The 12931-nt window shown below is 37.1% G+C and overlaps 1 protein-coding gene across 1 annotated transcript in view; it reads left to right on the forward strand.

Annotated features, from left to right (window-relative positions):
• The window catches only part of mppe1 (metallophosphoesterase 1), a 17409-nt gene extending 8272 nt beyond the window's left edge, over positions 1-9137 (forward strand). Inside the window, exons 4-9 of the mRNA XM_024281854.2 lie at positions 1282-1362; positions 2812-2920; positions 3100-3180; positions 5489-5611; positions 5709-5849; positions 8393-9137. Of these exons, the coding sequence (XP_024137622.1) occupies positions 1282-1362; positions 2812-2920; positions 3100-3180; positions 5489-5611; positions 5709-5849; positions 8393-8569 (712 nt within the window). The 3' untranslated portion in view covers positions 8570-9137. The remainder of the gene's footprint in view (positions 1-1281; positions 1363-2811; positions 2921-3099; positions 3181-5488; positions 5612-5708; positions 5850-8392) is intronic.
• Positions 9138-12931: the final 3794 nt, after the last annotated feature.

A 12931-nucleotide genomic window follows, 5' to 3' on the forward strand; every position in this document is an offset into this window, starting at 1 on the left:
TCATTCCTCCAGTCAAAACACGAATCTACTGTCAGGATGTTCACTCCTTGAGAAAGCACAACATAAATACACAAGATTTCCTTCAAAACACCACAAGACATTTTATCAGAGGCAAAACTGTTAATTCATTAAATATTTTCCACCCATTGATTAATAAAAAATAATTAAAAGAAGAAAAATATTCCAAAAACACAAATAAACATCAACAAGAACCTATCTCCTTATGGGAGAGTCAGAGCTAACATGTCACAGGTTTCTCTTCATCTTCACAGTGAGAATTCATCATCTTCATCAGTGGTAACAACATTCTTAAACTTTGAATGAACCAACGTCCGTCTGCAGCACATCAAAATGCAGCAAATGACATCACAGCAGAGACAACGACAACCTTGTACTTTCTAAAGGGTTTCCTGCGGGGCGTACTCGGACCACCAGCGCTGGTACCCACCGCACTTCTGTTTTGGCTGAACAGGAACGCCGCAGTGGGTCCAGTTTCTCATGATCTCTGTGGAAAATACATCCTTCATCGTTTGGAGGTTGTTACTTTGAACAGCACATATTTATATCATAATTTGTGGTTCCTGATGTGAATTACTAACCTAAAATGGATCAGAACATCTTTATCTAAAACTTCCTCCAGTGTGACTCAGAGATAAATACTGAAGAGTGTTTCAACCTAAAATATTGAAGGATTATTTAAATTTGTTTTTACATTTGTGGACTATCTAAGACAGGAAATGAAAACACAGTTCAGCAGGACATTCATAAATAAATATTGTACATTTTTCTGTTTAAACTGGTAATGTTACCTTTAATTATTGTTGTAAAATTCTGTTAAACAGCGTTCATCTGTCAGCTTTGCCACTCTGAACCAGAACACCTGAAGTGACTATTCACATTTTTGGCCCTGTCGCCATGTTGTCTGACGTCACAGTGAAAAGGGTCTGTTCTGATTTTTAACCCAAATGTCTGAACCGATGTGTGAGTGCAGCTCAGGACTGTTTTCTCCATGTGATAACATGACTGAGGATCTTCACACTCGTTTCTCTTTCTGATCCTCTTTCTCTGGTCAGACAGAATCCATGTGGTCCTCATTGTTCAGTCTGATGCCTATAGCCATTTCAGAAATGTGGGATTACGCGGGTCGCTGCAGCCCTGCGTGCTCTGATTGGACCTGTGCAGCTCAGACGACTCTTATGTAACCCTGCATGACAGTCGGGCGCGACAGAGCGAGCGGCGGCTTTTCATGCAGCCTGACAGACGTGTTGTGTCTCCCTGTAGGATGGACTGGTTCAAGCTGCAGCGCTTTGAAAAGGTCTTCAACGCCTCCTCCACCCGAATCGTCACCAAGAAGGGAGTCAAGTGAGTGACAGGAGAGTGTGACATGCATGAGAACGGCCAGCACAGATGCAGAGACAACAGGCACTCCTTCAAACTCCAACAGCTATCAAAGTAGTGAATAAGATCTGGTGAAAACTCGACATTTTACCACTTTTTTAAACAGATAAGAGAGTCATGGTGACTGGGAACCAGTCGTGGAAGATCCACGGAGGAAAGAGCAGCCCCGACGAGCGCTGAGAATAGAGAAACTTTAGTGATAAGTGTTTTAAAAAGCGTGTATTTAGTCTTTTTTGTATTAAAGGGGTCATACCATGATTTTCTTAAGCCTTTTAGAGAGTGAACTATATCCATGTATATGATCATATATTCCCTTTGGACACTAAAAAACACATTATTTATGAAATATTAGTTATTTTCGTGAGTGGAGATTTTCCAGCGTTCTCAGTCCTGCTACCGTAAGTATTGGATGAAACTCACACCAAAAATCCAGTGATGCTGATTTGACCACAGAAATGTGAACGGCGGCTCATTTGACTGCAGTCAATGTGAAGATACCATCTTCTCTTCTCCAGAACCTGAACTAGACACTAGGAACAGATGAGGGTTTAGTGCATGTGCAGCAGAGCTGTTGATGGAAAGAGGATCATTCATTCAGAATCTGTCCAAGACAGTTTGACAGAGATTTAAATGAAGAAATACTCAGAAATGAAAAAACTAAATGATTTCTTATTACATTTGTTCTCTTTCAGAAGAAAAATGTCACACAGACATGTTAAAAAACTCAAAAAAAAAAGTTCATCTGAATGTGATTTTAAGAAAGTGTGAAAATGTCAAGTTTCACCGGATATTATTCACAATCTAAGTTCAAATTGGCTGATAAGAAAACTCTGATGACCCAGCTTTCTATCAGCATTTAAACGCATCACTCAGACGAATCCTGGAGACATGAAAAGTCTCACATCAAACTTGTGTTAAAGTGTTGTTTTGTGCGTGTATAAGGCGATTGGTGCGTACTTTTTTAAAGATGTGTATGTGTAGTTAGTTTCAAGCTGTTGTCATTTAGGATTTATTCAGGTTTTTTAGGCTATTTTGGGTTTAAGATAATATTTCAGCTGCATGCTAGCTGTTTTGGCTAATTAGGATTTTTCAGTTTTTTTAGGCTAATTTGGCCTTTAACTTCTATTTTAGCTGTCTATCAGCTTCAGCATTTTTATCTATCAATTTCAGCATCTTCAGCTATCATCACTAGCATCTTCAGCAGCCAAAGTTTTTAGGTAGCTTAAAGCTAATGATGGTTAAGATGTGTCTTTTACATCCAGTTTGCGCATGACCCAATTTGTCGATTAATTGGATAAAACAATCGGTGATTAGTTGGCTATTAGAATAATAGTTTGTGGCAGCACTAAGATTTTAGAGGAGTTCAAACTTCAACAAATGCAGAGTCTGTGTGACAATCTCTCCTCCCTGCAGCTTCCTGCTGGTGAACAGCGTCGCTCTGCACGGCGATGGCTGCCCCATCTGCCAGTCGGTGGAGAAGGAGCTGATCAAACTCTCCCGAGACCTCAACTGTTCTCTCCAGGTGAGAGGAAGCGTGTCAGAAAGAACCCTGGTGTTGGAGGAGGGCAGGTGTTCTTCCTGTTTGTAATCCTGCAGGTTTTGCTAATCTTCAGAAAACAGCTGCAGTTCAGACAAACGTGGTGTTGGCTCACAACTGAAGCTGCAGAATGTGTACCAGTCCAGTTCTTTACTTTTCTGCAGAACTCGCAGTCTGGCAGCGAAAAGATGGAGAGTTGTGACGGAGCGCAGCCTTATCCCCCCACAGCCCCCATCATGCTACAGGTAATCTGGATTATGTCATCTGATCCGCTCACTTTGTTCAGCAAACATCTTTCTATAGTTTGGAAGTTTTGTTCTTTTTCTGAACTCTTTGATTAGTGCATAAATCAATATGGAATACATAGAAAATCTACTAAAATGTGTCCAGCAATCTGTAGGATTTCTGTTTTTAGATTAAATCAGACTTAATCTTAAAAATTTGAGTTTATTCTGATTTTGTTTTCCTTGTCCTTCAGGTCAAATTGATGAAAATGGTTCATTATTTTTAGGATTTGTGCCTTAATTCTGACAAGTCCGATTGACAATATTACCTGAAGATATTAATAAAAAACATAATGTTGAAGAACATTTTATTATTGTAAATGTATTCAACCCCAGAACACTTTCACTTTAAAAAGTTACACCATCACTTTTACCAGGTAACAAAATGGAAAACAGAAGCATTGGAAGATTCTAAAAACATGTTAAAAATTACTGAAAAGTTGGGAATTTAAGACAAAAAAATCCTAAAATCACACGGTGATAGTACTCTAGGGTTAAAATATTCAGTTTGACATGAATAAATAACACATATTACTGATACATGCTCATCTGTGGAGAGTAACCGAACTACTTTAAAAGTTATGTGCCTTTAGATAGTTATTACATATGTTTGACCCAAATTTTAAATGTCTTTTCCTTCTGGATATGAAGCCCCACTCCAACTATATATTTTTTCTTATGTAAAATCATTCCCAGTGGTATTTTACTATCATTATAACTTTTTTAGCCAAAATCAAAAATCCCATGTCATTTTTTAAGACATAGTTTCTGCTGCACAGCAGGAACTCATATGATTTTGGTTAGTTAGCTGCTCTAATTTCCCAGCATTCCTTTGTTTACACTCACTTCCCTTAGCATATAGCACTTTACAACCCCAAGCTAATGGCAAGCAATATCAGAGCTAGGGATGCTACAATATTCAATATAAAACCGGACAATTCAATACAACATTGAATCTCGTTTGATTTCCTTTCAAAATAAAAGCCGTTTTGTGCCAGACTGGATCTTCCCAGAGCAGATCTGGACAGCACAAGTGCTTTAAACTAATAAAAGATCAGACTTTTTACCAAAGTTTTGCTTAGTATTTGGAATCTGTGTATTCTGGAGGAAGCATAGAGCAAATAAGACCTCTTCAAGTCATCAGGGATGTAAAAACCTTTACATAATTTATGTTCGCACTGCACCTCAGACATACATTTATAAACTTAACTAATCTAAATTAAATAAATGATAGTGCCAAGGTAAGTCCCCCCTGCCACAAAATGTGTCCCCTGTCTCTGGGATCATTGATTTGTTTGGTAACACTCATATTTTTACCCCAAAAGCATAAAAAGAAGGTGGGTGACAGCGATATACTTTATTCTGGGGCTTTTGGGAGTTTACTTTCATGTTTGAATTATTTTTTTTCCTCATATTCTACGTAGTATGAGAGGGGGCACAGATTCTGTCAGGCTGCTGCTGATCCAACCTGACAGAATCTGTGCCCCCATTAATTAGCAGTAGAAACACTAATTATTTAATAATTTTCTGTTGTTACATGCTTACATAAATTACATACATTTTATTGTAAATTTGTCAAACAAGTGTAATCTTTCTTTATTTCTTAACATGAGACACTGTTACTGTTTCACATAGAAATATGGGAGAAAAAATGCAAATATGACAAAAAAAATCTCCCAGAAGCCTCAGAATAGTGTATCATAATTATCTATATTCTTTTTACGCTTTTGGGGACAAAATAGGAGTGTTACAAATCAAACTCAACGATGCCTGAGACTGGGGATACAAATTCTGGCAGGGGGAACGTACCTTGGCACCACACCAGGTCACCTTTTTCTCTTCATACTAACCAGACATTTTTAAGTTTTCCAGCGGTGTGTATAGAAATGACATTTTTCCTCATTTCTGTTGATATTATTATATTTATATATTGCTGCTCTTTCCCTGTTTTCAAATTCTAATTCATTTTTTTTTGTTTGACTTGGAGGTCAAACCTTTAGAATTATTTGTGGCCTTTTTTCATTCAAATATTGTCTCTCCTTCAGGTACAAGCAGGTCTGCTTTGTGGAACATTTTTTTATTTTTAACAAACTACTGCTCCAGAACTCCCACAAACCTGAAACAGACTTAAAAATTCATTAATGTTCAGTTGTTTATATGAACAGTTTATTTTATTTTATTTTTTACCAGATAAACCAGTTGTGCTGGTTTTTTCAGTGTTTAGAGTCCATGCTGAGCGGATCAGCTGACACTCTGCTGCTTTCTCCAGCATTATCCTCTGTACAGAGAAAGTGATGCGGGCTGCACAGGAGAGGATGCTGCGCCGCCTGAAGAGCGACACCTGCTGTTCAGAGAGAAGTACGACGTGCTGTCTAAGGAGGCCTCACAGCGGGTGGGTGCTTTCATGCTTTTATTAACTTAACTTTTCATCGAGCACTTCAGTAAAAGTCAAAAGGGATTTAAGTAAAAAAACGTGTTTTTCCCCTCAGCTGCTGCAGTGGTTTAAGCCCCGCCTCATCCTGAGTGGACACACCCACAGCGGGTGTGAGGTTCTCCATGACAACAAGTATCCAGAGGTCAGCGTGCCGTCCTTCAGCTGGAGAAACCGAAACAACCCCAGCTTCATCCTGGTGAGTGAAGACTCAAAACCTGCCGGCGGCGTGCGGGCTGGAGCTCATGACCATGAAAAGAGCTGCAGAATCCTCATGGAAACACAACTAATGTGTTTAAGGAATAGCTCTCCCTTTAGTATGACTGTGACCTGTAGAAAACATAACGAAGAAGGAATTTATCCACTTGATTTTAGACTTGGAATTTAATATTTGGTATAGTTATTTAATAAAAAAAAAATAAAAAAAAATTAAATATTGAACTGTGAATAATTAGGCATCAAACGATAATCAGACCCAGAAAATAAAGCACAATATGAGCGTTGAAAGGTAAAATGAACGTTTTTGTTTTTTTGTTTTTAACCTCTTGTGGATTTTAGAAGAGGCATTTATGTCCCAGAATGCTTTGCCATAATCAGAGTTGTAAAACACTATACAGTGGGTTTCATTAGAGGTGTCAAACTCAATCACACAGAGGGCCAAAATCCAAAACACACCTTAGGTCGCACGTCGAACAGGATAAACATTTATTGAACACACTATAGCTAACATTTTTAAAACTTTAAAATGCAACTTTTTTTTACATTAGTATGAATGAGAAAAGTTGCAATACTTGCAATGATTCTGATGTAATTGCTTTTGCTGAATTTGGTCACTGGATATGGAGTCTGGAAAGAGCCAAATTGAAATAAATATATACATTTTAGTAAATTCCAAAATAGTCCAAAAAGCTAGCAGAATGCCAATTTTTAAAACTTTAAAACTGTAACTTTTTACCATAACTATGTATAAAAACAGGCAGGAATATTAAATAACTTTCAATATTTGACTCTCCATAAAACTATATTTTGTCAAAATTATGTCTCCCAGATGTGATGGTTAAGGCTTAAACTGAGCATCACCTAATAGGAAAAACATATAAATACGAGGTTTTTGAGCTTTGCTGTGATATTAAAGAACTCAGAGCAGTTCAAATACTCCTGTGAACCGAGGCATGCTTCTTTAGCAATTCCCTTAACTTAAACTCAACTTAAAAGTTTTTATCAACTAAAAAATTATCCATTAAAACAATATAATATAATACGCATTCTTTTGCTCATTGCACAGAAATGTATAACTGTTAAATCATTTAACATCCCACATTTATAAAATTCATTGATAACATAGGAAAAACATCTTAGTATAAAAATGTAGTAACTAGACACTGTATGAGTACTTATCCTTTAAGATAAGAAAATCTTGAAGTGTTTGATAGGGCTGCCACGATTAGTCGACTAATCAACGACTAAAGTCGACGACTAATTTAATAGTGGATTAGTCGTTACTTTATAATATTTGGAGTCCTAGTGTAGTAAAGTTGAAGGTTATAATGGTATGCTGCTAGCTTTTGGCTATTTTGGCATTTATTAATGTGTTTTAGGCTATTTTGGAGTTTAGCTAAAATTTCAGCTACATGCTAGCTATTTTGGCTAATTTAGTCTTTTTTGTTTGTTTTTAGGCCATTTTAGAGTTTAGCTAATGTTTCAGCTGCATGGTAGCTGTTTTGGCTAATTTAGGATTTTTTTCATCGTTTGGTGGTTTAACCCACCAATCCAGCCCCTAAATGCTGTGTCAAGCAGAGATGCACTGGGGTTTGACTCCACCATTGTTTGAACTCATGACCTTCTAGTCTCAAGGTAGACACTCGACCACTGAGCTGGTGTTTAATGTAGTATACGTTCTATTTTTTCTACTTTATTGTCTTAAATTTACAGGAAACTGACATAACATTACCACATTATGGGATTGGTTTCATCCTAGTAAGTACAGAACAAACTGAATAAATGTTTTATTTTAGAAGTGTTACAACTTTGAACTGAAATATTTCATCATTGTCCTTTTACTTTGATAGATTCATGTAATCAAAAAAATCATTTCAACATTCTTGGATAGGTTTTTGTTGAGTAAAAATGTTCTAATTACTTTTTATATAGAAATGGAATTATAATTTAATATTATAAATGATTTTTTTTTTATTTGAAAACAATCTGCTTTATAGTTGAGAAGTAAAAGCTGACAGGAAGTCAATCTTCCATCAGCTGTAAGATTGATCATTTCCTCTGGTAGCTCGTACTGGGAGATCACTGGTGCTCCTCAGGTGTAGTTCAGTGCGATTCAGGCTCAGCTGTCACACTTCTGAAATGAATCTGACACTCGCATTCTCAGCGCCCTCTTCCTGCTGTTTTTCATGCATCAGCAGGCGGCCGCTCCCACAGAAAACCTGCAAAAATCAAAGCAATGCACCATTTGTGACAGCATTACACCGCTCAAAAATGATCTTCTTTTGGTTGACACTTCATTTAAGCTGACATCTTTACTGAATGATCTGATAAAACTCCATTGCCTTTTTAAAATAAATAATGTATTTTCCGTTTTTGTTTTTTCTTCTGTTTGAATGTATTCACCATTTGTGCGGAATGAGGGGGATTTTAAAGCATGAAGTCAATAAAATGTTAAGACTCCCCCTGGTGGCTCATCCAGAAACTACCACCTCACCTCTAAACCTCCATCTTTCCTCTGAACAGGCATCAGTGTCACCAAGAAGCTACACCCTTTCCAAGTGTTTCCTGCCCGAGGAGAGCACGGTGATCAGCGTGTACTGCTCCGCGGGGGCTTTCCTGCTGCTCCTCTTTCTGACCCACTGTCTGTGCATGAAGGGTCTCTGCAGCCTCTGCCTGCTGGGAAAGCACAAGTCTCTGTGAAGCACATTACCCACAATGCACAGCAGTCAGTGGAACTTTGAGCAAGGATGTCTTCACACTTAACGTCACCTGTCCCTGGATTGTGCCAAAAACTTCTTCGCTCGTCAATCAATGCACCTTTCCTTCTGTTTCTGCATCCCAATAATGTGTGGGGGGGTTCTGTTCCTGTGTGAATCATGGTAGAGGCAAGGCACACCCTGCGTACTCAATCAGAACCATGCCTGCACAAATCACTGCACTGTGAAGGATAAGAGTTTAGACTTTAAAGCACAAACTGATGATAATTCATGTTGGCCACATGTAATCCATGCAGCCAAAATGCACACTGCTGAATTGCCTGCACAAATTTTAACAGTAATTATATACAAATATAATTCCTACTTTAAAATGCACTAACGAGGTGTTTACATTGTATTGATATGTGATTAATGTTGCTGAGGTGCCAATTAGAGCTGCCACGATTAGTCGACTAATCGACGACTAATTGACTATTAAAATAGTCTAATTTAATAGTCGATTAGTCGTTACTTTATATTATATGGAGTCAGAGTGTAGTAAAGTTGAAAGTTATAACGACATTCTGCTAGCTTTTTGGACTATTTTGGCATTTATTAAGGTTTTTTTAGGCTATTTTGGAGTTTAACTAATATTTCAGCTGCTTGCCAGCTAGTTTGTCTAATTTAGGCTTTTTTTGTTTTTTAGGCTAATTTTAAGTTTAGCTCATATTTCAGCTGCATACTAGCTATTTTTGGCTAATTTAGTAATTTTTTGTTTTGTTTTGTTTTTAGGCTAATTTTGAGTTTAGCTAATATTTCAGCTGCATGCTAGCTATTTTTGGCTAATTTAGTAATTTTTTTTGTTTTGTTTTTAGGCTAATTTGGAGTTAAGCTAATATTTCAGCTCCATGCTGGCTATTTTTGGCTAATTTAGGCTTTTTAAAGTTTTTTAGGCTATTTAGCTAATATTTTATCAGTCTATCAACTTCAGCATTTTTAGCCATCAATTTGAGCATCTTCAGCTTACAGCTTTCACACTAGCATTAATGCAGGCTATGCTATATATCTAGTTTTTAGTTAGTTTGAAGGTAATGATGGTTAAGATGTGTGTTTTACGTCCAATGACCCGATTAGTCGACTAATCGGTGATTAGTTGACTATTAAAATAATCGTGGCAGCTCTAGTGTCAATGATGAGCCAAACTGATAACATGAGTCAACTGCAATAGATTTGAATTTTTATGAAGTGATGCTGCTGAAGCTTTTTAAACAAAATCTGTACCTGGGAAAAGAGCACATTGGGCTTTAAACGATGTGTAAATACTACCTGGCTGATGCAGGGGAGTTTCAGGTTTGATGGTGCTTCATGTTTCTTCCTCTGATGTTTCCTGTGAGCCATAAGCACATCCATCACTGTTCTCTCATCTCAGACCTTTGCTGTTTTTATGATGCATATCAGAATCATATTTATCTTTTTGTGCCAAATATTTGTGAGAGTTTTTGCCAAATTGTTGAAATGTTTTCTGGCAAACTGTACATAATAAACCTTTTCTGGTGAATATATCTACAGACACTTTCTGTTGTGTCTGTGAAAAGAGCAGATTTCTTTTTAATTGCAGAAAAATATTATTTGATTCTTGATTTTATTTAACACATATTTTTAAAGTAAAGCACTTTTACTATAGTTAAATATATGTATTTAATAAATATATTTAATGTCTTCTTAAAAATCTATTGAAAATTTTATTGAAAAATTATTATTTTAATATTATATTATTTGAATCTATCTAAAGTTAATAAATCAATGATCAATCCATAAAAAGATAAATCGATTTTGCACATAATGCCGCCAGCTGGATGCTAACGTTTAATGGAATTTCCCATAGGACGGCTAATGCTAACACTCGGTTGACCTAAACATACATTCCTGACTAAATGAACATCTTTACAAACTCACAGACATGAATTTTATAAACCCTTTTAAGGAAATATTTTTAAAGTAACCATTTGTGGCTTAAAAGTTTTTTGCTCATAGTTTTCTTATTTTTCTTGAAAAAAAGTGTACTGCTTTAGCGCTAGCTCCACCTAGTGTCCAAACTGAAACGTCCTCCAGGAGAAGCAGAACAATGTTTCCAATGTTAATGATCTGAACATTTTAGTTAGAACTTCTCTTTTAGAGAATCCATGTAACACTGGATGATATTAACAATCTCATTATTTCACTAATTCATTTTACAGTATGTGAACTGTATCTGATTGATATAAATATATTAAAAACAGAATAGATTATGAATGTATTTCTAAACAACTGTGTCTGAATGTGTAATCTCAAAATTGAATTGAATCGAGTGGATTGAAAGAATTGAAGAAAATCAGAATCTAATCAATCCAAGCTCTGGTGAATGTCCTAAAATACATATACATACATATCCTCAACTTTTCAGGAGTGTGACCTCTAGTTTTTTTTTTGCTAAAATTAAATCAGATGGTTAAAGCTTATTACATACACATCTTTAGTTTACTAGAAGAGAAACTTTCATTTCCGTTTAAAAGTGTAGAAACTTGTGTGTAGGAAGTTTATTTTGAAAGGTTCAGATTGTTTCCTGTATCAGGAAGTGGTGTTCTCTATGTAGTAGGAAACACCAGAAGAGGGAAAGGCCAACGTTTTCATAGATGCTTCTCTGAATTAAAGCATCCGTCATGTGATCTCTGCACACATACATCGTGCACAGGAGAAGTCTCATGTGTGACTTTAAATATGGCTGATTTGGGCGTTCCAGGATTAGAGGAAAACAGACCACAGCCCTGCAGACCTTGTAAAGCAGCTGATGTGTGCAGGGCCTCCACCTCCTAACCCGAGGACCAAGCGAGCATCTCCAGCCTGGATGACCTGAAGACAAACACTCGAGCAGCAACAACAAAAGTGGACACCAGGATGGAAATAAAGCAAAATCCTCTAATGTGCCTCTTTATTTAAAGAAAATAAAGACGTTATTTAATCATCCTCCCAGGCCAAACAAGGTCTTTGCACCTCCAGTCAGTTCACTCTCTTTCGGGGATAGACGTGTACTGTAGCAGAAGAAAAGGCTGATGCTGTTTGTACAAGGAGAAGAGCTCGTCTTGTTGGGTGCTGCTCACACATTCATAGTGCCTGTGCCATCAGTATGGCTCCAAAGGACCAAAGAATTACTAATATTGCACGCTCTCATTTATTCATCTCCATTCTAAACATGCTTTCCTATGTGTGTATGTATACATATTTACCGTATACATACATAGGTATGTACACCTAGGCACACACATAATTAAACATGTATAATTGTACATATATATTTATATAGACCTATAAATTTACATGTACATACATTTATAAAATTTGACACGCACTCTCCCTCACATCCACGCACGCACACAAAATGCGTCAGTGAGTCTATGTTTTATGTACACATGCGCACAGGCACGCACAGCAGTACAGATCTCAGACACACATCATATTGAAAAAACAAAAAAAAAGAAAAATTGAAAGAAAGAAAAGTTGGTTCCTATTAAAACAACACCAGGTTGCAATTTGGACACTTTCAATGGATTTCCAATGTTTAAAGCTGTGAAATTCAAAAATATATATATATATATATATCATATCATAAAAGGAGAAAACAAAACCAAAAAGGCATGGCGCTGCAACATCTGGTCTTCACTGCAGGTAAGTGGTTAATTTGCATAATGTATACAGGTTTTTAGGACTTTTTTCCCCTATTTTTTTATTTTTTACTTAACATTTCTTTTTTTATAAACCAGAAAAAAACTAAACTCTACAGAGAAAGTCCTCTACCTGCAGTCTTTTGCTGCTGATAGAGTTTGACATCAAGCTGTACAGCGCAGTCGAAAACATACTTACATCTGAGCTCATTTACAGGTACAGCCATAATCAAGGCACAAAGATCTACAAGTAGATTTGTTTTTCTTTCAATTAAGTTGTACAAAATAATATTACATTTTACAGTCTGTACAGGATAATTCAACCTTGCACAGTGTACAAGTTAACAAAAACAGAAACCCAACAAAAACAATACATTTCTCTCTCCAGGCCCGTGTCCCCTCCCTCCCTCCCCCCATCTGGATCTTTAAGCTAAAGGATGGTCTGTGTGGAAAAAGGTTGCAGGCTCGAGTCCGTGGAGGCAGCAGGGCTAAGGTGCAGAGAGCTCAGTCCCTTTTCCTTCATTTAGATCTGTCTTCATGTCAGCGCGGCGTCCTGGCCCCTCCCCGTTAGAATCTCCTGCTCCGCACGCCTCTCGGCCGCTCGGTCCGCCCCGCAGCTCAGCAAGCTAACGTTGTGACAGGGTAATAAATATCGTGATGCTACATTG

The sequence above is a fragment of the Oryzias melastigma genome, linkage group LG17 (assembly GCF_002922805.2).
Source record: "Oryzias melastigma strain HK-1 linkage group LG17, ASM292280v2, whole genome shotgun sequence".
NCBI lineage: Eukaryota > Metazoa > Chordata > Actinopteri > Beloniformes > Adrianichthyidae > Oryzias > Oryzias melastigma.